The 27,725-nt window shown below is 36.9% G+C and overlaps 1 protein-coding gene across 1 annotated transcript in view; it reads right to left on the bottom strand.

Annotated features, from left to right (window-relative positions):
• The window catches only part of LOC108390565 (uncharacterized), a 298,944-nt gene that overhangs the window by 148,467 nt on the left and 122,752 nt on the right, over positions 1-27,725 (bottom strand). Inside the window, 1 exon segment of the mRNA XM_037011044.2 lies at positions 2,855-2,979. Within this exon segment, the coding sequence (XP_036866939.2) occupies positions 2,855-2,979 (125 nt within the window).

Here is a 27,725-nt window from a genome sequence, read left to right as displayed (position 1 = left end):
GGAGGTAAAATTGACACTGAGACCTGTAATATGTGTAACCAACCGTACTACTAAGATTGGAAAGAACATTCCAGAAAAAGACAGCATCAAGCATGAAGTCTCTGATGTAATGAAGAGTTGGTATGTTTGAAGAACAAAAAGTAAGGTAGATGTGGAAAGTGAGAAATCGTCCTAGTGTGATCTATGCCCTCTATTTTAATCTTTGGAAAAGACTATTGATGTTGATAATATTCATTGCCTTTATTAAAAATGTGCAAGTTCCGGTCACTGTATACACATTACCACTCAACTTTCCCGACAATCATAATATCCCACAATATAGATATTATTATTTCAGTTTGACACTAGGAAAAAAAACAGCCTCCAAGGGTTTACTTGAAGTGTTTAAGATTACACAGCAGTGGCAAAACCGGAATTCATACTCATCTTTATTTAGTGTGACCTACACTCTTTCATTTCTGTTTAACTTGTTTTATTTGACAAATATTTGTTAGACCCTGGGCTCGGAGCTTGCACACAGAAGTGAACGAAGTAAAATGTGGCAGGTTACGTTTCCAAAGATGGCTCTTCAGATCTTTCATCCCAACGTTCTCTTTTGCAATGTCACCTTTCCATTCTCACATTAAGGGGTAGAATTCGCTCCTCCTCTGCGTGGTCTGTGGCTTGTTTTGACCAATAGAATATAGTGGGAATCGCTGTGTAACTTTGAAGGCTTGGCCAGCATATCTGTGGTTTCCACCTCCTCTTCTTGGAAAGATGCTACTTGAACCCACGTGTCATGGCGAGAGGAAGCACAAGCAGTAATAGAGAGAGGCCCAGTGGGAAAAGTGAAGATCTCAGTTGGGAGCAGAAACTGAGGTCCCAGATACATGGTCCCAACTGAGGTTCCAGGCTGAACCCAGCTATTTGAGCCACCTCAGCTGAAGTTCAGACACAGTGGAGCAGAGGCAAGCTTCTCAGCATCCAAAATTGTAAACAAATAATATGGTTGTTGTTTCAAGTCACTGAACCCTCAGTGATTCAACCTAGAGCAACAGAAAACCAAAACAACTAAGGGGCCCCAGTCTTTATTTATATATGAGGGAGACAAGCATATACATATCTTTAAAATAATGTGAGTGTCATGAGAGAACCACTCAGTGTAGAGTAAGAGTGAGAAAACCTTTTGATAAAGAGCTAGATAATATTCTAGACTTTGTGGACCATACCATGACTCAACTACTTAATTCTATTATTGAAGGGAAAAACAGTCAGACAATATGTAACTGAATGAGTTCCAATTAAACGTTTTTTACAAAAATAGGTAGAGGACGTAATTTTGGTCCCACAGCTGTACTTACTAGTCCGTAGTCTAGACTTTGAGCATGAGGGGAAGCCTATGAATGGAGTGATGTCTGAGATTGCATCTTAAAGGAGCAATCAGAAACTGAAATCTTTGGAAACTCTTAGTGTAAGATAATAATAACCTTATGAAATTGCATACACTGGACCCTGGAAGATCATCCTAATAGAGGTAGGCCAACAAGAGCTAAGTTATCAGAGAAGTCTGGAGAAGCAATAGGGACAGAGGGAAGAGCTGGAAGCTTCTCCTCTGGTCCAGGTGACCCCAAACAGGGATCAGAGCTTAGCACGTAGCTCAACAGACAGTCCAGCTCTCTCATCTGCATGCTCAGTAAGCACTGTCCCTCTGCTCTGATAGTTGTTCTCGTGAATGAAATGTAACGCCTACTTGTCACCCTCCCCCTGTTTCTTAAGAATAGGAAGCTTGTCTTTTTCTTTCTTAAAAATTTCATTTATTGTATATTATTTTTTGAAGAAAATGCATATTTCTTGTCTTCTGGGCTTGGCCTTCCTTCCTGCCTGTTTTTTCTTAAGCACAGGCCTGAATCTCTTAATCCAGAGAATGACTCATTGGTTAGCCTAGAGACCGACCACATTCCAGCTGCTGCAGGAAAGCATCAATGAAAGCAGTTAGACTTTTAAATTTAAGTGAAAACCAGTAAAACTTGTAAAAGTTGTGACTGGATTAAGGAAATGTGAGTGAGTACCATGTCCTCCTGGTATTGGTTCCAGGATAGAACAGTAAGAGAAAACTCTTTGGGAACCAAGTCATAAGGCAGATAAATGCCCATTGGGAAAGCTGTTCAGGATCTTGAGGTGGTCAGGAGGCAGTGGCTTGGAATGGATGACTTACCTACTCAATTTTTTCTTCTTTCCTAGGTTACTTGACATGTTACACTATCACTTACTCTTGTTTCTTTCCCAACCCTTGTTTAATCCCACCATTGCAAAATCCTGTGATCGTTACCTCTGAGAAGCACCACTGCTCACTCTTTTATGTACTCTTTCATATTTATACGTATGCTTGTATAGACAGATACACCCGTACATACACCAGCAGATAGGACAGTAAAATGATCTGCTTACATCCTAAGTGAACTAAGGTGTATAATGTGTATCAGCTATTCCCCCAATTCTATCTCCAGACACTGCCACAAAAAAATTGTCACCATTTCTCCACTGTATTCTTCTCCCTAAGATTTGGCTCAAACTACTTCTGAGAACCCTTCTCCATTTTCAAGCAAATTTGTCTATCATCTTCTCCATGTATATATGTGGAACTTTGTGCATTTTAAAAAATAGTGCTATCATATCACACTGATGTTTTAAACATCTGTTTACTTTATTGGACTATAAGCCTTCTCAAGTCAAGGCACATATCATATAGCCTATAATAAGCACGCAGTCAGTATTTGTTGAATAAATGAATTAAGGGAAGAATAAAATGAACAAAGTCTTGTTGAAGTCAATGAATTTGAGCTTCAAAATAGAAACACATGGTACAGTTACTCACCAAACTGAAAATCTGTGTTTCTCCAGTTCCCCCAAATAAGATATATCCTCTGAATAATCTTCAATTTCTCCAGTTCTCCAAAAAGTTGGTTTTTCCTTCATGGAATGATCAGATGGGCTTTCTCCCTTATTAATGAAATTAAATAATTTTTGTAAAAAAGAAGTATTTTAACACATAGCAGAATGACTTATCATTGATCATACAGAAGTATAGTTAGCCATAGTTTATACATTGAAATTATTGTTTTGCATTCAGATTCTGTCACTAAGTTCTCCTCTCTATAATGGCAGAAACTATGTCATATTCATTTTTGTATTATCTCCATGGAAGAGCTTCTACAGGTTACTAGAATAAAAAAACATAATCATAGTCACAATATTTACATTGTCAAGACTATTGGTTGCAAGTAAAGGCAATACAGCTTGAACTAGCTTTCAGCAAAAAGGAATTCAAAGGAAGCCTGAACAACCAGCCTATGGAAAAACAGGGAAGCAGCTGGGTTGCAGGAATATGGGACCTAAGGAATCAAAAGCCACCAGGGCTCTTTCACCACCTCTGTTCTCTACTGCAGCACGTTACTTCATTCTAGCATTGTCACCGATGCCTCCTGAGTTCCACACATGAATTTAAACTCAAGACCATGCAATGTCTGTGAAGTTAAATTACTAGAACTTGAGTGAACCACTGGATCCATCAAACAGATCGTCCCATTAAAGACAGTGCGCCTTACATTTAGACCAAGCATTCTTCGGAGCCCAGCTCTGGTGGGAGCAGGTAGAGGAAGCAGCTGACCTACCTGGGCTTTTCCTCCCTCTTCTACCAAAACAGTTCAATTTTTACCCATTTATAGTTTGGGATCTTTGGTAAGAATTTATTATAAAATGCTGCTGGCATAAAGTCATTTGAAAACCACTAGTCTACAGAAGAAGGAAACCAGCCATGACTTGCAGTTATAAGATAGTTGTGTTAAGAAACTCTTATTTCCCTTAAAAACATCAAATGTTTTAATGATCAGTTGTAAGAGGCCAGTTACCTGAAATTCTGTAATCTCAGTTCATACAAGTTTTAACACAACTCTGTAGCTGCACATTTCACAACTGCAAACTGTTGCTTTGGATTCTCAGTTGTAGTAACCAGAAAAACCTTAGAGTGAAACTAGGTAAGGAAGATGTGTTGAATCACTATGTTGTATAGTCAAAGCCAATGTAATGTATACCAACTATACTTCATTAAAAAACAAAAAAAGATGTATCATCAAATCTAGTGAACTCAACAAGGCTCATTTCTTTTATTATGAAATTGATTTATTTGATTGCCTTAAAAACAGAATCCAGTTATGACAGTCATTGATTTAAAGTACTGTTCATTCTTGGCAGGTCACCACCCCCAGGGCACTGCACAGACAATAGACTGAAAAAACAACTCCTATCTCCTATGGAGAAAGCCTGGAGCTTCAACCTAAGGGACAAGCTTCAGTTCTGCCACACATCTAGAGGCTAAAGAGACACTCCCAGGTAATGTAACCAAGGAGACACCATCCTTGCACAACCTCATGTCCTCACAACACTGGGTGAGACTTCCCAGAAAGGAGCTTATATACTCATCTGAAGCCCTAATATTTGCAGCTGTAGCCCATAGGACGTCTCCAGATCTCCTGGTCTGTTGGCCAGCAAAGATTATAGTTGTGACCAAGCAGAACTGTAAATTTAAAATAATGGTCATAAACATGCTCACCAAATTTGGGAGAACAATGGATGAAAACTGTGGGAAGTTTGACAAAGAAATAAAACATAAGAAAGTACCAAACAGAAGTCACAGAGATGAAAAATAAAATAACTGAACTGAAAAATAAATTAGGAGGGTTCAATAGTAGACCAGATGAAGTAGAAGAATAAATAGATCAGTGAGCTGCAAGATAAAACAATGGAACTTAGAGCAGAAAAAAGAAAAAAAGAGTTTTCAAAATTAGGATAACTTCAGGGACCTCTAGGACAATATCAAGCAGGATAACATTCTCATTATCTGTGTCCCAGAAGGAAAAGAAAGAGAGAAAGTAGCAGAAAACTTATTTGAAGAAATAAGGGCTGAAAACTTCCCTAACCTAGGGAAGGGAACACATATCCACGTCTAGGAAACCCATAGACTCCAAATAAGATGAATTGAAAGACAGACACACCAAGACACTTTATAATTAAAAGGTAAAAAGTTAAAGATTAAGAGAAAATCTTAAGAACATCAAGAGAATAGCAGATTGTTATGTACAAGGGAAACACCATAATTTATCAGCAAATTTCCCATCAGAAACTTCAAAAGCAGATGGGAATGGCATGACATATCAAAGTAGTGAAAAAGCAAAAAACTTCAAATCAAGAATATCCAGCAAGGTTATCATTTAGGTTTGAAGGAGAGATAAAGAGATTTCCAGAAAAGCTAAAGGAGTTCATCACTACCAAACCATCCTTATAAGAAATATTAAAGAGACTTCTTTAAGCAAAAAGAAATGGTACTAATAACAAGAAAACATACCAAAATAAACACTTCACTGGAAAAAGGTAAATATACAGTAATGGTAGTGAATTAATAACTTGGAAAGCTACTAAGAGGGCTAAAAAACAATAGAAAATTAACTAAAACTACAATAATTAGACACATGAAATTAAAAGATGTAAAAAGTGACATCAAAAACATAAAACATGGGGGGGTAGAAAAAATGTAGTTTTGGAAATTGTTTCTATCAACTTAATGATACAAGGTATACTGGTGAACTTCATGGTAACCACAAAAAAAAAACTAATAAATACACAAAAGAAAATTAGAAAGCAAAAACACTAAAGAAAGTCCTCAAACCACAAGGGAAGAGAAGAAAGGAACAGAGAGAAACTATAAAAACAGCCGGAAAGCAATTAACAAAATAGCAATAAGTACCTATCTATTAATAATTACTAGAAATGTAAATGGACTAGATTCTCCAATCAAAGGACATAGAGTGGTTGAATGGATAAAACAAACAATGACAAAAATAGGACACAGCCATATATTGCCTATACATTGAAAACTATAGGATGTTGATGAAAGAAGTTGAAGAAGACACAAATAAGTGGAAATATATCCTGTGCTCATGATCAGAGGATTTCATATTGTTAACATATCCACACTAACCAAAGCAATCTACAAACTCAACACAATTACCCTATCAAAATACCAAGGACATTTTTCACAGAACTAGAACAAATCATTCTAAAATTTGTACTGAACCACTGTATATCTGGGGAAAGGAAATTCCAGGGCAAAATACCTCTTAAACCAAAATCAGTCAAAAGGAGAAATAAAGTTTAAAATCTATTTATTACTTACAAACTGCACTCCAGAGCCTTCTCTTTTTCCTGCTCCAGCAGAAGCAAAAATGGCCCTCCCTCTCCCCTCTCAGGTACAGATAAGCCCTCTATTGCCCAGGTAATTACACACTGATATGGAGATCAACTTCTCTCTACCCTGGTGGATATGCAAATGACTAAAGCCATACTTCTTCCCACCTCTGAATACCTATTGATATGCATATGTACTAAAGCCAGGTGAGATATTCTCGAAATATTACAATTTTACCCACAGGCCACCCCTCCAGAAATCTCACCTTACAATTTACTCATTCCCCCTCCTCAGACCAAACTAATGACATATAATAGCAAGAGCAATAAAATTATGATAATCCTCAAGCCAGAGGATTCAGCCTATGCAGATTAAGTAAATGTACTTTATGGCACAATCTCTCACTAAGCACAAAAACTGTTTCTACACTTCTTTACTCATTCCTAACAACCATGCTAGATTGCTCACAAAACTTTTACTAAACGTTAGACAAAGTCAAGCCTCTCTTTAAGCATTTTTTTTCTTGACAACAGCAATACAATCATGATAATTCTCAAGACAGAGGATTCAGCTAGGTTCAAAGTCCCATGCAGATTAAGTCCAAAGCTTATCCATTCCAACCATCACATGGCAGCTGCAGAAAAGAGCTTGAATAGTACAGGACACAAGGACTGTAGAAGCAAGTAACTGTGATCTGGGGAGACTTTACTGTTACTCCAGCAATACACAGGACACCAGCTTCTAGGCATTTACTCCAAGGTGCCAGAATGGCCAGCCACTGCTGGTCCATATGTAGAAATGTTCAGAGCCATGTCCATTTTATTCCTAATTGCTGCACCCATCCTTGCAACACACGTCCAATAAAGTGGGTGGCCATAGGCTGCAAAGAGATACTCTAGGCCCCTCTTGGTGGTTTGCTGATCTGCACAACGTCCAAGGCACTCCTTCTGGGCTTGCCTGACTTCTTCAAAGGTCAATGCAAACCCCACCGCTGGACTACAGCCCACATTGTCTTTTGCTCCATGTGCACCAAACTCTAATACAGCCATTGGGCCACTAGACCACATCAGAGGCAGACTTTCCTTCTAGCCAACACACCTAGGCCAATGTGCCTGCTTCATCATTCCCTGGGGATGCCAAAGTCAAATGGCCAATCACATTATATACGGTAGGTGTCTGTGCCACACCACTCCATGGCCTCTGGGTCCAGTCTCTTACCCACCCTGTGACGGGATAGCTGGTTATTACTTTGATCAGAGCTGTTCCAGCAATTGGCTTTGTAGCCAGCAAGGCGTGGTGCACAGCAGCCAGTTGCTTCTCTATCAAGGTGACCCGGACCTCTGCTCCTTTCCAGAGTTGTGACCAGGCTCCAGCTGGCAGCAGGAGCAGCAGCAGTGGCAGAAGCAGGAACCTTAGGCTTGGGCCATGGACCAGGGTTGGCATGGCCAGCAGTGGTGGTGGTGCCTCCACGACCACACGAGTGTAAACAGATGTCCCTCAGCCCAAGTACCACTTCTCCCCATCATTTCTAGGGATGGCCCTCCCAAAGGTCACACCTATTATGACAGATTTCAGGTTCAGAGGAATTTTGCCAACTAATACCAGATGTAAGTCTGGGGAAAGGAAATCCCGGGGCAAAATACTTCTAAAACTGAAATCAATCAAAGGAAGAAATAAACTTTAAAATCTTTTTATTGCTTATGAACTGCACTCAGGGGCTTTCCCTCTTTCCTGCTCCAGCAGAAGCAAAAAAACGGCCCTTCCCCTCACCTCTCAGGTACATATAAGCCCTCTATTGCCCAGGCAATTACCCCTTGATATGGAGAAGAACTTCTCTCCACCTCCGAGGATATGCAAACGCACTAAAGCCATATTTCTTTCCACCTCTGAATACCTACTGATATGCAGATGTACTAAAGCCAGATGAGACATTCTGGAAATATTATACTTTTATCCACAACCACAAAAGAGCTTGAATAGTCAAAACAATCTTGAGACAGAACAAAACTAGAGCTATCATGCTTCTAGATTTCAAACTATACTACAAAGCTATAATTATAATTAAAACACTATGGTATTGGCAAAAAGTGGACACATAGATCAAAGGAACAGTATAGAGTCCAGATATAAACCCATGCATACATGGTCAATTGATTTATGACAAAGGAGTCAAGAATAGACAATGGGGAAGGGATAATCTTTTTAATAAATGGTTTGAATAAAACTAGACCACTACATAAAAAAAAGCATGAAACTGGACCATTACTGCAATATAAGTTATAAGAAATATATATTTGATCACTCAGATGACCAAAACATATCTTTCATATACATGTGGTCTTCACTCACAGTTCCTGAAAATGTTTCAGAACCATAAAGTTCAAATGGGTGCCTTGTTATGTTAATGGAGTCTTTTGGACCTCATCCAAGGGTGGGGACTGGTTGCCATGAGGATAAAACATGTGAGTAGAAGGTGGGAACTTTCAGCCCTCAGCCCCCAACCCCTGGGAGGGAAGAGGGCAGAGAGACTGGAGGATGAATCAGCCAATGGCCAATGATTTGGTCAATTATGATTATGCAGTGAGGCCCTCACAAAAACCCACAAGAAGAGCATTTCCCTCTCTCTTCTTCATCCTGCATCTCTGTCAGAGAGCTTCCACACTTAGGGAACCAGAACACTTCCCTACAAGGATAGAAGCTCCTTTATTTAGTACCTTGGAACCCCCAAATCTGTAAGCAGTTGGTCAGAAGTACAGGCAACAGCTTGGAGTTTGTAAGCTGCGTCTGGAGTCGGAGGGGGAAGAGCAGTCGTGTAGGATGGGGACCTTACCTCAGAGGATCTGGTGCTGTCTTGAGGCAGACAGCGCCAGAATTGAGTTGAGTTCTTATACCCCTTGCTGGTGTTCGAGAATTGCTTGGTGTTGTTCATGGAAAGCCCTTTCCCCAAACACACACATTGCAATTGGGTCCAGAAACCCTGAAAGGAAATATCTTACACAATATACAAAAAATTAACTCAAAATGAATTAATAATTTCAATGTAAGACTTGAAACCATAAAACTAGAAGAAAACATGCAGTAAGCTCTTTGTTATTGGTCTTAGAGGTGCCTTCTGGAAACTACTCTAAAGGCAAGGGAAACAATAGCAAAAAAAAACAAATATGGCTACCTCAAACTAAAAACTTCTGCATAGTGAAGGAAACCATCAACAAAACAAAAAGGTAACCTACTCAATGGGAGAAAACATTTGCAACTAATATATCTGATAAGGGGTTAATATCCAAATTATATAAAGAACTTAACAACAAACAAACAAACAATTCTCTGAACAGACATTTTTCCAAAGAAGACCTACAGATAGCAAGCAGGCACATGAAAAGATGCTCAACATCACTAATCATCTAAGAAATGCCGCTCAAAATTACAATGAAATATCACCTTGCACTAGTTAGAATGGCTATGATAAAAAAAAAATAAGAAATAGCAAGTGATGGCAAGGATTTGAGGAAAAGAGAACCCTCATACACTGTTGGTGGGGATGTAAATTGGTGCAGCCACTATGGGAAAAGTACAGTAGTACCTCAGAATATTAAATATAAAACTATCATGTGATCTAGCAATTCCACTATTGGATATCTATCTGAAGAAAATGGAAATACCAGTTCAAAATGATTATGTACCCCTATATTCATTGCAGCATTATTTACAATAGCCAAGATATGGAAACAACTTAAGTGTCCCAAAGTAGATGAATGGATAAAAATGATGTTATATACACACACACATAGGATTATTATAAGCCATAAAAAAATCATGAAATCTTGCCATTTTCAAGAACATAGATAGACCTTTAGAGTACTGAGCTAAGTGAAATAAGTCAGGCAACTGAAGACAAATATGGCATGATTTCATTTATATGTGGAATCTAAAAAACAAAACCAAGGCCCAGAGATAAAGACAACAGATTGTTAAGTTACCAGAGAAGAGAGAGATGTGGAAGGGAAGAAACGGGTTAAAGGAATCCAAAGGTACAAACTTTCAGTTATAAAATGGGATGTAATGTACAGCATGGTGACTATAGGCAATAATAGTTTATCAACTTAGTAAGGTGATGGATAATAACCAGACTTACTGTGGTGACCACTTCACAATATACACAAATGTCAAATCACCGTGTTGCGTACCTGAAATTATACCTCAATATGTTTTTAAAAAAGAAAACAAACTCCCCCAAAATAAAATATAGTTCATGAGTCATGTAGTCCTCTTAATTTTACTCAGGTTCTAGAGCTCCTTTAGCAATAGTATCTTTATTCAGATTATTTAGTGTTTGTATTTTAAATGACTCCATTGTTGAGTAAAAAAAAGAATTTCAAAATTCTCTTAAAAAAATGGAGCTTTAAATTGCACCAAGTAAATATATGTGACTTGCATACCTTACTAGACTGTTTAAAATATGGTTTTATAGCTATTTAAATGTTAAATTTAATGGCATTTCTTTAAGACTTGCTAAGATACTTTATATATTCAGTCTCAGGAGATAGAAAGCAAATTGCCACCAAGAATCACACTGTAGATTTTGTTTACTCTGATTTGTTAAAGTATAGATGTTTCATAATAGAGCACATTAAATGGTTTTCTATTTGGTTAATCTATGAATGTTTATCTTGATTGTTCAACTAAATTCATGGTGGAAATGGTATGTAGTATACTTCTCTGTATCTTTCACTGCACCTAATGTGGAAATAAGCACATAGCTGATACTTAAGAAATAGCTAGTAGAGGTCATTTCATTAAGTATTTATACTATAGTAACAAAAATGGACCTTTACCCCTAGATGCTAAGCCACAAAGGAAAACACCTGTGAATTCTAAAAAAGAATAAAAATGTTCTGAACTTTTGGATTTCCTTTAAATAATATCTAAGTTAATGTGCTAAAACTTCATGCAAGTGTGTATTTTCAAAGACATAAAGCTATGGAAACTAGTCTACCTCTAAAGAAACGAGCCCAAAGAGGAACAAAAATGCAAAGAAAATAAAGTGCTAAATCCAAAAAGGAGGTTAACATGTGCAGGGGAATTCCCAAGTGAATACCAGGGCATGTGAGCCTATTCACACGGAGGAACCAAAACAATCCACCAAACACAAATGTATATCTTGAATCTTATACCTGAGAAACAATGTTTAGCTAGGATATCATCATCATTTAAACACAAGAAAATAGATCCCTTGGCCCATTGCAATTATAAGCCCTGTCTGTATCCTGAAGCCAAAGACTAACATCATGAAAAAGAGATTATTTGAACAGCAATGTCTTTTGAAAGATGAATATTTATGCTTCAAAAGAAAAATTGGGGATGTAAATTTGTTCTGAAACATCACAGTTTATTTATTATATGTATGGCTACTCACACTCTGATCCATCACAGAAATCAAATATTTAAATATAAATTGCTAAAATTCAGAATATGATTTTCAAGTTCATGAACTAAAAATTTGGTTTGTGAGGATGGTCATTCAAATACTACACTGGCTTGGTAACAATGAGTGAGCACTCTTTCAAACACAACATAAAATGAGGCCCAAGGTGTGTCTTACAGAATTTTGGAAGACTGAAGTGCATAATGTCACAGGGAGGGTCAACAAGTGATGATCAGAAGACACGCATTTGACTCTTCTCACTTCTTTGGAAGCAGATTATTTAAATTCATGAACATAAGGTTTTTAATCTGAAAAATGGAGATAATATTAGTCCTACAAAGATCACAGGATTTTTTGGAAGACAAACTGAGATAATATCTATACCATTCTTTTGGGGCTAGAGAGGCTAGCACTTAAAATACTTTAGAATATTAAGGATATAAGTAGCATGTAGCACAATGCAATATATAGCATAGGTGATCAATGGAACATTTAATATCCTTTCTTTTGCATTTACACAGAATTATGCACCTGCTATGTAGAAAATATTATAGGAAGACTTAATCTATAGTAAATCTCAAAGTGTCTGGCTCATGCCATGATAAACCCATCTAATTGTGTTAAATGAAAGGAGAGCCTAGGGTCCCTGTCCTGTTGCTCAGAGGTTTTGCCTCTTAGCCGTAATTCTTTCCATGGACCAGTTGGCTAATGGAAAAGGGTGACCATGATGGGGCAGATGTGAAGGTCTTTGTGTGAAGAAGGAGAGCTTGCAGTTCATAAGCCAGGGGCACTAGTGCAGTGGAAAAACATTACTTCTGTGCTAGCGCAATTAAGCTTCACTTAGCACGCTGCACTTCGTTCTCCAAACTCCTTACAGGGTTTTTGTACAGCCTCTAGGGAGCATTGTTCATCTACCCATCTAGCCAGATGAAGGGCAAGGGAATTGTTTTATCAAAAGGGAAGGCCTCAGAAAGAGGAAACAGTGAATAAAAGGCTGAACCCTTAGGATTACAAATGCTTTTGAACTGCCCTGGGAAGATCAGAAGTGAGCAGCGGTGGATGCTTTAATGCCCGCTCAAATGATATGCACTGTTTTTTTAAGAAGGCAGTGGAGGAAGGTTTGGGGTGGAGGTACTCGGCTAACAGACTTGTGTTAATAAGATCACAGAATTGCAAATCATAGATAACAACAAGTAGCACCAGGTGCATCTGAAGTATCAAAGCAAATAAATATGACATCAGGTTTGATTCCATCAGTGCTGTTATTATCACCCAAAAGAAAAAAAAAGCATAGCTCCAAATTAAATCCAGTCTAAATCTTGAGACTATCCAGCAAGAACACTATCTCCTATTTCTTTAATTCATGTCTGATAGGCATACCAGAGAATTTTTCAGGACTGGCTTTGCATCAGCAGTGCCCAAGGAGAAGCAAGAAATCCCTTGCTGGTTAGTTTGGAATTTACCTGGAGAGATTCAAAAAACTAACCCCTGGGCTTCTGTTTCTGCATATTGCAAGCCCGCTGGCATTTCCAGCCAATTGGGACTACAAATTCCGATTGTTCTCTGGTCATGTGTTACTTGAAAAACGATGCTTCCCACGTGAAGTTCAACACTGACCTCGTTTTCCTACAGCCACCTTAGGAAGCACCTAGGTTAGAGTCTTTAATATTAATTGAGGATCCAAATTAATTCTTAATAACCATTAGAAGATGAGAAAAAAAAGAAAGTGCTTAAATGGGAGTAGAAATCTCAGATTTCGATTTAGTATATGGCATCACCACCCTTGCCTGCAACACTCAGCCATTTGTAACTTTGGTGTGTTCCTGGCTCTGTCTTCCCCCAGCACTGATGTTGCTGAGCTATGTTCCCAGCAGGGGCAGAAGCTGGTTCCTGAAGCAATTCAGAGTTAAGTCACCGTCCCAAAATGTCTGACTGCCAGGAAAGGGCTTACTTTCCCAAGCAATTACTCAGTTTTCAGAATATAATTTTAAAAATAAAATGAAAAATGAATGCAAGTGATCATACAAACTTAGAAAACATAGGGAAGAATTTTAGATTTCCTGGATGATTGTATTATTTCCCACCTTACCTACTTTAGCATTTCTTTTAATCCCGAAGTTTAAGGTCAACAATTGGTATGAGAATTTACAAAAATATTTAAAGATTAATGGTAGATCCACTATATCCTGGCATATCCTCTCTTTAGTGTCACAAAAAGTGTACACAAAAATGCCTAATACATAGCATGTATTAAAAGACGTTTTTTTTCCTTCATAGCAAACAGTTCTTTCTTTCCACACCCTAGCCCTTAAGTTAAGGCTATAAGACCCAAGAAATAGAAAACATATACCTGGCTTAAAGAAGAAAAGAGCACATGACTTTTTTGAGGTATTACTTCACAATAGATACAAATACAGAATCTAGAAACAGGCAATCTGGATTCAAGCCCAGTTGCATTCTTCTGAACAATGTTATTTTGACTAACTCACCTCACCTCCCTTGCCTTATTTTCCACACCTATAAAATAGGGGTAATGATGACAATAGTAGTATCCCCCCATTAGTTAGTGTGAGAATAAGTCATTTGATGTAGAGGACTGAGAACATTTCCTAGCACCTCGTAATTTCCTAGCACTCAGTAAATATTGTTTTCCATTGTCACAAATTGCACTGAACTTGTCATGCCTAAGCTTTCTTCTTACCGACTGTGACATAGACACATCTGCAATTGTAACTGCTGCAGTGGTCATATGGACATTAAAAACTCAATCATTTGTTTGATTAGATGTTGTTCTACTATTTACAGATGAAGAGAGTAAGACATGAAAGTTGACTCTATAGACCTATATTTATTAAGTCAGGAAAGTGGAGAATTAAGATAATGATTCAAATAATTTGTATGGAGAGGACAATGTTCTAGGACAATCCTTTAACTCCAATTTTCTAGTTAGGTTAAATTTTCTGAATACTTAAAATTCAAAGTCACTTATTCTATGTAGATAAATATTTTGGAAGGGGTTAAATGTCTAAAAACTAGATCCACTAAGACCAGTAAAATTAATTTAACCAATGTTTGAGAATCCAGGCTAGGTTACTTATATAATGTCAATTTATATATCAATATAGTTTCTAAAGAGACTTCATGGCAGACATGATTATGCCAAATAAAAAACATAACAATCAGCACCTTTTCTAATCATCCTGCTCAAGCTTTGAAGAGTCTCGTAGACTGATTAATTTAACTAGTCTTCCACAGCTTACAGAAGTCTGATTCAGATGTAATAAAAATTATTTGGCATTACTGATTTCACAAATGTCAGCTGTTTTAGCATGTCCCCTACTTCAAAACCTGCTTTGAAGACCAAATTACTTTCTACCTGGAAATATGTTTTAAGGAATCATAATTAATAATCAGGGTCTGCTGTTTTCATGGATTTTCCAAAGCCAACTTCTACAGCTTTCATCTTGCCTTATTGTGTCATTCATGGTCTTCTTTTAAGAGACTGTGGTCATAGTCTATAGCACAGGGACCAATTTTATTAGAAAGATTATTAAAAAAGTTTATTAGAAAGTTTATTAAAAACAAAAGATGGGAAAAAATACATGATAGGTTTTCACTTCAGAGGATATGTGAGTTTACACTGCTGTAATCTAAGAGCTTATATAAGGCCTGACAAATGGGGGTAAAAAAAGGATTCTAAGAAGGAGGCTTCCAGACGTTCTATGCTCCCAGTTTTAATCCAGTCAACAGATGAACTTCAAGTAGAACTCTACCATTGGCCACACCACAGGGATGCAATTTACAAGCAGCTGCTGTGTCTGATTGCTTTCTTACCCTCATCTGGGTGAATTTCTCTATCATCAGCTATGTTTGTGGGATCAACTTTTCTAAGAAATTCCTCTGCACTTCATACCAACATTCCAGTATAAAACCTTGAGACCAGAGAGTTCCAGGGCTTCCCACCTGAGCTACATTTTTCATATCTTGCATGACTTGTTTTACATCAGTGTTTCTCAACCTTAGTACTACCGGCATTTTTTAGATGGGATAATCCCTTGTTGTGGGGCTGTCCTGTGTCTTCTGGGATGTTTAGCAGTATCCCTGACATCAACCCATTAGATGCTAGGAGCACCTTCTACCTCTCTCCCTTCTCCAGTTGTTACCATCAAAAATGTCTTCAAACATTGCCAAGTGTTCCCATGGGGGCAAAATATCTGCAGTTGAGAACCCTGCTGTAGATCAAAATCTCCTTGCAGACTATGTGTATTGTTCATCTCTGTTTCTCCTGTGCCTGAAACAGAGTACCTTCTCAACAAATGTTTCCTAAATTATAAATATATAAACAAGCAAGCAAAGAGAGATATCACATAAAATGCACATTAGTACAGATGTATGACTCCCAAGTCATTTGACTTGACCTCTCAGTTCAATGAGTCCATAAGCTAAGGCCTATGCCTGGGGTCTTCTGACAAATATCCTGGTCCTGAAGCTGCTAGAGCTTGGAAGCCTCTGTAGAGCCACAGCTTTGACAAGGCGACTGACCCAACATTTTCTCTTGAAAAGTATGTGTGTATCAGTGCTGGCGAACATGCAGAGAAAGGGGAACCCTCCCACACTGCTGGTGGGAATGTAAATTAGTTCACCATTGTGGGAAGCAATATGGAGGTTCCTCAACAAACTAAAAATAGAAATACCATTTGACCCGGGAATTTCACTTCTAGGAATTTACCCAAAGAAAACAAGATCTCAGATTCAAAGATGATGTATACACCCCTATGTTTAATGCATCACTATTTACAATAGCCAAGATATGGAAGCAACCTAAGTGTCCATCAGTAGATGAATGGATAAAGAAGATGTGGTACATATACAGCCATGAGAAGAAAACACATCCTACCATTTACAACAACACGATGGAGCTAGAGGGTATTATTCTCAGTGAAATAAGCCAAGCAGAGAAAAACAAGTACCAAATGATTTCACTTATTTGTGGAGTATAAGAAAGCAAACCTGAAGGAACAAAATAGCAGCAGACTCACAGACTCCAGAAGGGACTAGCAGTTACCAAAGGGCAGGGGTTGGGAGGGTGGATGGGGAGAAAGGGAGGGAGAAGGGGATTGAAGGGTATTATAATTGGTACACATGGTGTGGGGGGTTAATGGGGAAGCCAGTGTAGCACAGAGAAGATAAGTAATGACTTCAGTCACTCCATATGGCATCTTACTATACTGACTTCAGTGAGTTACTACAGGGGGGCTTGATAATATGGATGAATGTATTAACCACAATGTTTTTCATGTAAAACCTTCATAAGAGTGTATATCAATGACACCTTAATAAAAAATAAACATAAATGAAAATTAAAACGTATGAGTGTTTCATATACCACAGGAGTCAAAGTCTTGCTGCAGGTCCTCTTCTGTCCCTTCAGAGATGCTGCCATTCCCAGCCCTTGGAATTGCCCTTGCAGAATTATTAAATGAGATTTTCCTAGTGTAAAATGTTTGGAGATGGTCTCCATATCTGCGTGCTTTGGAAAACTTTTTCTCCATAAAGATGACCCAGCCAGCTTCTTCTCCCCAGTCGAATTCTGTGTGGCTCATTCATTTTGAGTAGTGATGGTTTCAGTTGTATTTTCTGACTCTGCTCCAAGTGCACTGGCCAAACTAAAAAAGTCCTACTTCAGGGAAAGTCAAATGGGTTCGGTGCCCCTCTCTAAGAAGATTGACACTTGTCTATTGAGATGAGGGTCATGTATGCTGTTCAAAAGTGTCTTATTTTGAGTTTAAAACAGAATTCATTAATAGTGAGGTTGATATGGTCAAAATCAAGATAGGAAAAGGAGAAAGGAAAGAAATAGAAAAACATGTACATTGAGATTTTTAAAATGCTCTATTTAATGCCTTAGAATTACAATTGTATAAGTTGCTAGGTGGCACAGCAAATATGAAATCATTTAGAGTGCATTATTCAGTGTTTTCTAAGAACCCCATATATATTACACTGTTTACACACACACATAAACACTCACAAAACAAACTGTTTAAAGAGCTATCGTTGCTCCATTTGACATGTTTGGAAATGAAAACTTGGATAGATCAAAGAAATTCCCCAAATCAGAAAGCCAATCTGAAGTACTGAATCAAACAGGATTCATAAGAGCAACTATCAAAATCCAAATCGCAGCCAGTCATGTGTGAAAGTATTCAATTATCCACATGCTTGCCAAAACCGACTCTCACCATATTTTTCAGTTGTGCCTACTAGGTAGACAAAATAATAACATTTCATTGTTATTTTAATTGGTAATCCTGTAATTCCAATAAATATGAACATTTTTATGTTTGCTAAGCATTTACACTTTTGTGTTATAATTTGCCATTTCCCTATTTTTTTTCAGGTGGAATATTTAACACTGTTCTTCAGGATTTTTATCTTTCCATATCAAAGATACTAACTTTTTGCCTGACTCAATGATCCAAAATATTTTTCTCAATTTGCATTGTGCCTTTTAATTTCTTTGAGAGCTGTGTGTGCCTGATGTAAGATGTGTTTTCAAGCTTATATAATTGTGCATATTACTGTATTCTCTATTATTTTTCCTTTTGCTTATAGGCTAACAAAAACTTTCCATACAACATAATCAAATAAAGTGGAGAGAAACAAGCTGTAAGTGAACAAAGAATTTATGAGGTCCTTGTATGATTTTCTTTGATATTTTTGCACCCCATTCAGGCCCCTGAGAGTCTTCTAACACCCTAGGAATAGACAGGCGAAGTGAACCGAACTCCTCCCGGGGGACCACTATCTCCCCTTTGCCATTTCTTTCCACACTTTGCTATTCGCCAGGCCACCTAGACTCAAAACCTCTTCATGAATTTCCTTGTCTATTGTCACTTACAGCTAATCACTTAACACTTTCTCTTTCATCTTATTAGACTTTTAGAGCCATTCGTTCCTCTCTTTGCCATGAAGCTGGCTTAAGCCTTCTTCACTTTCCCAACTCCACATGTATAGACAGACTGACGGACAGACACATACAGAGAGACACTGATAAATGGAGTAACCGAAGTAGAGTGATGCCTACACTTTTGTTCACAACTGGCTTTTTCATATAGTAAGACATCATGGTCAGCTCTACAAGCCCTAAAAGGCATCTGTTTTTTACTGAAAATGGATGTTTTCCCTTGATCTTCCTTCACATCTTCAATCCATCTCCCCTAGCACCTTCGCCTTCCACCTACTCCATATAATCCATTTTATCTTCTCCAGTTCATTTAACCAGATATACACATGGACACATGCATAAATATATGGACATACATATTGATAGAGGTATTTTTCAATGCTACACAAAAAGAATATTATATGTTGTGTATGCCTCTCCACACCTTTTCTCACTCAACAATATTTGATATAATTCCCTTCAAGTCAATAATTATAGCTCTAAATTATTATTTTAATGGCTGTATAATGTAATTTTCTCCAATTGTAGCCTGATTTATTTAACCATTCCCTACTGATAAGCATTCACTTTTCTTCTTCATTTTTATTTTCTTATCAAAAAGAATGCTACATAAATTCTTATATCTCTGTCCTTCTATACTGGTGGTTTTATTGCTGTGGGTGGATTTTCAGGGTGAAATTGCCGGCTCAGAGTATGCATTTTTTATGTTAATAGCTGTTGTCAGGTTGCTTCCCATAAAACACAAAAAACAAAAAATTCCATAAGCAATTTATAAGAAAATCTATTTTCCCAAGTCCTTGCCACTAATAGATAATCTTTGAATTATTACTTAATAATATTATTAAGTAAGATCATACAGTGTTCTTTATTACTATATTTTGTATGTATCATTCACATATGTAAAAACATTATTAGGTTTTATATTCAGCTGCTGTATTATTTGGTACATATGTGTGTCATATCTTTTTCATAAATTGCGTCTATTATCATTATAAAATGTCCTTCTTTTACTGTTTAGACCTTCCTTAAACCTTGCCTGATGTTGGCATTCCCTCCTGGGACAGTTTTATTTTTGTTTTAATTTTCTGATATTAGTTCATCTGTAGATGTTCAGCTTTCTTTACCATTGTCTTCTCAATGTTTACTGGAAGTACTGTATGCCTGGCTTGTGCTGTAAATGTGACAGTGCTGTTAATGAAGGAATTATCATGCTATTATTAAAATAATGTTGTACTTTATTTATTATACAATTCTATTTCCTCTTTTCCTTTCCTTTGCATTGCTCATTAGCTTAGGATGATACTCGTTTCTCTGTTCCTTTCCTTTCTTGATGTGTGTGTTCCACTGTGATTACCCTTTCAGTTCCTCTTTCAGTTATGATTACTTTATGTTTTTCAGCACTAATAGTCACATACATAGGAAGCAAAGTTAGAAATTTGCTGCGTAGTTCTAATAAAGTTGTAAGATATCAGCACAAAGTGAAACATGCCTGGAAAAGAAAAGAATATGGATTGGGCATGTCCAAAGAAAGTATAAAAGTGTCGCATAAAAGACAGAGACAGCTTTTTAAAACCTAACAGCACCTGTGACCATTACACCACTATGGAAATAAGCTCTTCTCTGTGTTCCGCCCTGTCCTGTCCCTGATCAGATCTTGAAGGGATCAAAAACCATGATTTGCAAGATGGAGGAAAAGGGGAGCAGAATAACACTCACTAATAGGAATGTAAACAAGCTCTGCCCTCCCTTCTCAATTTTTAGGGGCAGTTTAAAGGAAACTGCAGGCAGGGTAAAGACTTGAAAAGATGTGAAAAATTATTTTTTTATTAGCTCAGACAAGACATATGAACCAGTGGTTTAGGACTAGAGGCAGCATTGCTAATAAGATCAGAGCAGGTCACAAACTCCCTTCATGCAGGTACTCACCTCATCACTCTAATGCTGCATGATATACTTATGGTCAAAGGTGAGAGTAAGGACCAACTCATTCCTTGCAGATTCTAAATATTTGGATCAGGTGATGATGTCAGTCTTTGAATTTATAGTGCATCTCTTGTATAGCACATAGCTGAATACTACTTTCTCATCTAGGTTGACAACCCCTGCTTTTTAATTTAATTATTTAGCCTTGAACATTGCATGGAATTATTTTTATGGTTGAGTTTGTCTACCATCTTGCCATTCATTTTTGCTTTGTCCCTTTTGGGTTTTTTTCTTGTTGTTGTTCTATTGAGCTTCTCCAGCCTTCTTTTGAGATGCTTACCTGTTTTTTAGTGTTTCATCTTATTTCCTCTATTTTTCCTATTGTTTCCTTTATTATTTTCTATTATTTCCACATCTTTGAGGTTGTTTTACTAGGGCTAATAGCATGGATCCTAAGATTATTCATGTTTATTTAATAATCAGTATTATAGAGTTTCATGCTTTATGCCTCACAGATCACATTACCCACTTCACACTTCTCACTTTACAGATGTAATAACTTTGCAACAGTATAACTCCAATTCTAACCTTCTTCTTTTAAACTATTGTTAGCATGTTGTTTACCAGTACATGCCTTATGACCCCCATTTTACAATACCAATTTGTTTAAGTAGTAAGTTATATTTTAAGAAAATTATTAGAAAAAGCCATTTTTAATATTTACCTCTATATTTGTCATTTCTGGTAATCCTTTATTCTCTTGTGTAGCACAGGCCATTTTGTGTCATTTACATTTAGTCTAAAGAACATTCTCTAGTTTTTTTGTTTTGCTTTTGTTTTTGTTTTTATTTTTGTTTATGAGTGCTGTCTGCTGGTGAAAAATTCTTTCCACTCTCCTTCATCTGAATATGTCTTCATATCAGCCTCAATTTTTGAAGGATATTTTTGCTACATACAGAATTCTGAGTTGATGTTGTGTCAGCACTAATTTATACCATTATATTGACGTCTGGTCTCCACTGTTGCTGATGATAATGTGAGCCATTCTTTATATCTTGTTCCCCTGCATATAATGTGTTATTTTTTTCTTCTGTCTACTTTCAGTATTTTTCACTTTAAACTGGGTGTTCTGTACTTTGACTATAATAGGAAATGACATGGATGACTGGAAACTTCCCAAATTTGATGGAATATATTGACTTACAGGTTGAATAGCCTCAGTGAATACAAATTTGAGACGTTTCCAGTCATTATTCTTTTAATACATATTTTCTTCCATTTATGACTCTCTTTTCCTTCTAAGACCCTCATTACATGCATACAGAATGACATGACATTGCCCCATGGGTCTCCAAGTCTCTCCATTTTCCTTCCAGCTTTTTCTTTTTGTACTTCAAATTAGTTCATTTATTTTAATTCTAAGATTTTTAGTTCTGCAGCTTCCATTTTTCTTTTATAATTTCCATATCTCTGCTGAGTAGACCTAACCAATCATTTAGACCATATTTTCCTTTAGTTACTTGCAAGTAATTTCTTTCAATACATGAACATATTTATAATGGGTATTTTAATGGCTTTTCCTGCTCAGTTTAATAGCTGAACTGTCTAGGGGTTATTCTTACTCACTTTTTTCCTTGTCTGAGGTTTCTATTCTTTTGTTTCTTTACATGTCTAGTAATTGTAGATTATGTCATAGACACTGTAGAAGACTCCAGATTCTGTTATCTTCTTGGGAAAAGCATTGATTTTTTTCTAAGAAATAGTTCAATTACTGACTAATCCTATTAATCTTGTGTAGGCCTGAATTTACACTTCGTTACAGCATGTTTGCTAAAAACCAGAAGTTTCCAAGCCACTCTAACGTAGTAGAACTCAATCTTAAAACTCTAACTCTTCTGCTGATCTTGCTAAAACATGGTATTTGGCTTTATTCAGGAAGACTTAGAATCAACCACTCTAGAGCATGGTCTTTATTCCTAATATGCAAACTTTTGGTGTCTCAATTGCGATCAAATTAATAATGAGGTGTTAACACGCCTCTCCTGCTGCAACTCCGTATCTGTTGCAACTCTAATACATCTGCTGCACTCTCAGGTTCCCTTAGCAAGCCTTGGTTAGGCTCACTGCACAAGGACTCTTTGTGGGGCGTCCTATACTGGCATCAGGGTTTCCCTCTATTTATCTCTCTGCTCTCTGTTCTACTCTGCAGATCCCAGCGGCTTCAGCTGCCCTGAACGTGAGACTGTGTCCCATCAGCTCAGTGAAACTCTCTCTGCTGGGATTCCACTTCGCTATTCTACAGTCAGAGTACTGTTCCCAGGTAGAGAGCCCAGGCTTACCCCAAGTTCCTCTCCTCTCAAGGATCAGGAAGTCTGTGCTTTCTGATTGCCGAGACCCCAGAAGAGTTGCTTCTCACGTTCTCTCTACTTTAATGGTTGATTATAGCAAAAGACTAGTCTGGTACCAGCTATTCTATCATGGTTAATTTGGAAATTGCAATATTGTTTATTTTTTTAATTAAAAAGAGGAAATGGATATATATATATCTGTCATGGGCTAACTAGCACCATGCATATGTGTTAGTAATGTAAATATAGGTTAATCACTTTGAAGTCTGCTTTGTTTTATGAAACCACTGCTCAATTGAATTATCAGATCCTCTTATATGGAGAAAAAGATGAAATGTTTACAAATAACAGTAACCTGCTGATGCCTTTGGAATGTGTCAGCTGGGATCACCTAGAAAAAATAAATGAAACAGTCATATTTTTAATAATGTATGAGGTGCACAAGGAAAACACTTGTCAAAACTGTATAATGTTACAATACTCTATCTATGTATAAATGCATATGTTTATAAAAGTGTGTTTTCCCTGTGTTGTGCTAATCTTTTTTACTTGGCATGTTTTTAATGGTTTTTCAAAATGACCTTTGTAAAATTAATCAAGGATCTGACGTTGTCCTTTGGAGAAATACAAAGAAAGAATGCTGTTTATAATAAGTTTTGCATGAAAAACAGGCAGAAAAATAACAAAACAGAGAAAACATTAATACTAAAAAAAATAAAAGCTTGAGAATGGAACTGAAAAATGTTACCTTTTTGTCAGTAATATTTTTGTCTCTGAAATTCCATTTTCCCTTTATTTTTGAGACCATTGTTTTTATTACTTGAGATCGGAAAGATTCCTCAAAATAATTTGCAAAGTAAAATACACCACAATATTTTAAGAGCTCTAACAGTGAGGTTATTCTCAAATTAAAGATTAATAAAACATACAGAAAATATGTGTAAAAAACATACATACAGAGAACCTAGAGAAACGCCTGTGATTAGACAATAAGCAAATCTAAAAAGAAATTAAATTTAGTTGTAATACATTTCCTATTCTTTCCTTTGAGAAAATTACTACTGAAGTGAGGAATTTCTTCCCCCTGTAATTTAAATGTTAAGCTGCCAGATGTGTGTCTCATGCTTGAAGAGTCGAAGCTTTGCATTATTTAGCATATTAAGAATCACAGAATTTTAAAAAGGGCTCCTTTACTGCCTCGAGGTTCTAATTAAGTAAACCTTAGCCTAGTACATTTAAAACTTGCAATACAAGAGATTTTGCTCTTTTTTCTCCACCATAGTCAAGTCACATCTATATAATAAATATGGAAAATCTTTAAAATGATATAATTTTTCTCTGGCTTGAAGAATTAAAACTATCTATTATTTTAAGAAGTTTTTAATAGAGGCCAGCAATCTAGAAGACAACTAAGAATTCAAAATACTTTTTCATCATTGCAAGTTGCTTTTCTTACTTATACCAAAGAACACGTGTTTCATAAAGGCAGTACTATGCTATCAATCCTACCCTCCATTTCTTATTTTCCTGCCTCTGCTGTGGTCTCAACTATTCTCCCATTAGACAAAGGCAATTCTAAGAAGCAAGAAGAAGAGCATAGATTTTGGATTTATATTATGCTTTTGTGTGTTTGGGTGTGCTTATCTAGGTTAAATATCTGATCACATGACTCTAATTAGCTGCCCTTTCAGCAGTTTGTGGAAAGAGTTTCAGCAGCAAAAGTGAAAACCATAATCAGATGGAAGTTCTGTAGGTACACAACATTCATAAATCATACCCTTAAATACAGTTATTTTTGCCATTTTAGAAAATGTCAAAGGTGTCAACTCTGTCCAAATACCGCTTAACAGTGACTATTTTAGTAAATTGACTTGAAATGCATTCTGCTAACTGACAGTTAGAAGCACATAATCTAGTTCACAGAACAAATGAACAGTTAAAGGCCAAAATAAGCACCAAAGTATGAATTCTCAGTGACATGTTGCAATGACCATGGCTGCCACCAGAGACCAAAAGCTTAGCATTGTTTATCTACAACAGAAATAGTTCCCCAAATTTTTGGAATGTCATTTTTTATATCTAGTTTCTACTTAAGAAAATAAAAATGTTTTTACCAATTTCAGAACAATAGTCCAATATCTATTTGAGGATATTAATAGTGAAAGCCCTAGAAATTACATAAATGCAGGTAATGAGTTAATAACATTCTCTGCTAGCAGCATGGTTTGAACATATAAACAATAATTCTTTGAATGCTGCAAACATAAAATAGATAAATGTTTGCCTAATACCAAGAAACAAGAAAATATCTTTTCTTAATGCAAAGAGCAAATGAACAAATTGGTCTTAAAAAATTTAACTGTAATGTCATAAAATTGAGCTTGGGGTTGGCAGGTTTATTCCCTCTGACGGCCAAAGTGTCAAGTAAAAGGTAAGATATATTATGAATTGGTTTCCTAGAAGTATGAAGCTTAATGGTTTCATACGTGGGGATGCTTCGATTGGCAGCAGGAATACAACAAAATTATCCCTATTTTCACTTCTGTCCAAACCACTAAGCCACAATCTGTCCACATGGAACCTCATCCCATGTGACACTTTGGTAGCACTTATGAATATCAGCAGTTAGTTGATTGATAATAATATACTATACTTTATACAGTACTTTTCAGTTTATAAAAACAGATTTGCATATGTATTATTTAATTCAAACTATTTTGATTAATTTTATTGCCAACACAGATTGGCAATAAAAGCAAATATTTCTGCCATCATATCAATCCAGTAGCAATCTCTGAATATTTTACATTTGCAGGATAAAACAGATTCATACATGCATGCCTTGCCTAATAAAATATCATTGTAATGTAAAAGCAAGAATATACTTGGTTATTCTTTCCAGGAATAATTTTTAAACATCACCCATTTCTGCCATCCTTGAGAAGATTTTACCCTTTTATGAAAGTCAGCTTCTTTTTCTCCTATTCTTAAAAAGATTAAACTCTCCATCTTCAATCTAATGAAAGAATTCAGAAAATTGTAATATGCTGCTCATGAGCTTTTCCTGGTTATTATCAGTTTGCACTTCCACTGAACTTAAGAACATCCAAAGTTTTTTAGAATAATAAGTTGTTTTGCCCACTAGTTAGTCCCTGTTGCTAAGAGAAAATTATAGGTAAGGATGGAGGGAGTCATTACCCAATGCCACAATTAAATAAGATGTAGATATCCCCAAGTATGTGTCTAACATTATAGTAATCAACTCAGTAACACACGAGTGATTTAGTGAGCACCTAATACATGTTTAACACTTTCTGTAAATTATCACTAATCCTTAAATGGGGATTTTTATCTCCCCTTATTAGGTGAAGAAACAAATATTCAAAGATTAAGGAAGCTGACAAAGGACATTAAATGATAAGAGTCAAGATCTGAATTTAAGCCTCTCTGACTCCCATATCTAAGCTCTGTTCCCCCAACTGATCTGAGTTCCCTCTGTTTGATTCTTTTTTTTGCACAGTTCCAGTAGTAGACAAAGATTAGGGCTAGTTGTCACAAAAAGGAACAGAAACAGAACTTTGACCCAACATTCTGACTCCTGGCTTTTAGTGCTTCATGCTGGGGAGAAAAGAGGTAATAAAATCTTGAAGAAAAAAATAGTAATAGGTATACCATTGTTGAGTTCATACTGTCTACTAGGCTTTATAGGTTCCAAAGTCCCAAGTTGGCTATTAATTTAAAACTCTTTTTCTCAAAACTATTTTAGAAAACTTAAGTGAGTGACAGGTTTTACTTGCTTCACTGAGTATATCATGCTAAGTGAATTTAACCAGTCACAAAAGGATAAATACTGTATGATTCCACTTATATGAAGTTCCTAGAATAGTCAAATTCATAGAGAAAGAAAGTAAAATGATAGTTTTCTGAGCCTAAAGGGAGGAGAGAATGAGGAGTTAGTGATTAATGAGTACAGAGTTTCAGTTTGGGAAGATGAAAAAGTTCTGGGGGTGGATGGTACAAGTGAATGTAATTAATGCCACTGAACTGTAGACTTAAAAGTGGTTAAAATTGTAAATTTGATGTTATCTATACTTTGCCACATTTAAAAATATTATTATTTTACTTCCATATTCCTCAAGCCATAAGTGAAATGCTGTAGGGCCTTAAAAAAACAACAACAATAATGAGGGGACTTTAGTTTGGGACGAGATGACATAGACCCACTTCTCTCTTCTCCTACCCTCTCAGTAAAACTATAAACCTGGGAAATAATGTAATAGGCAGCCAAAGGAGAACTCTGAAATGTAGACAGAGGACACATGATTAGGGATTCCAGGACTGGAGGAACATAGGCCAGGACATCTTAGGCCCACTCCTTCCCTACCCAACAGAACGCAACCCAGACCTAGCAACTCCAACCCCATCCCGTCATCAGGTAGTGGTCCAGGTGGGCTCCTTTATCTACTGTTCAAAAAGAAGTCCCACCAAGAACACAGGGTGAGCCCAGTAGCACTGCAGAAGATGACAGACCAAGAACCCAAATGTAATAAGCATCCAGGGGATGTGTGCTCCTTCCCTGCTGGTTGAGACAGCCCACCCCCATTGACAGACACTGGGCAACCAAGTGATGCGAGAAGGAGGATCCTGCCACTAGTAGTGCCTGGACCAGGAAGCTTCTTAACATCCTGAGGATGGGGACTTCCTTTCTCTACCTGGAGGTACCAGGTATCTGGGCCTGGGGAACATCAGTGGGGTCCAGTGGGGGCCCCAGATGCACAAGCTGAACCATGCCAACTGAACTAGCACAACATTTTCAAGAGTTGAAAGAAAAAAATGTCAACCACA

Source organism: Manis javanica, chromosome 16 (genome assembly GCF_040802235.1).
Source record: "Manis javanica isolate MJ-LG chromosome 16, MJ_LKY, whole genome shotgun sequence".
Lineage (NCBI taxonomy): Eukaryota > Metazoa > Chordata > Mammalia > Pholidota > Manidae > Manis > Manis javanica.
This window is presented reverse-complemented; position numbering and strand designations above follow the sequence as displayed.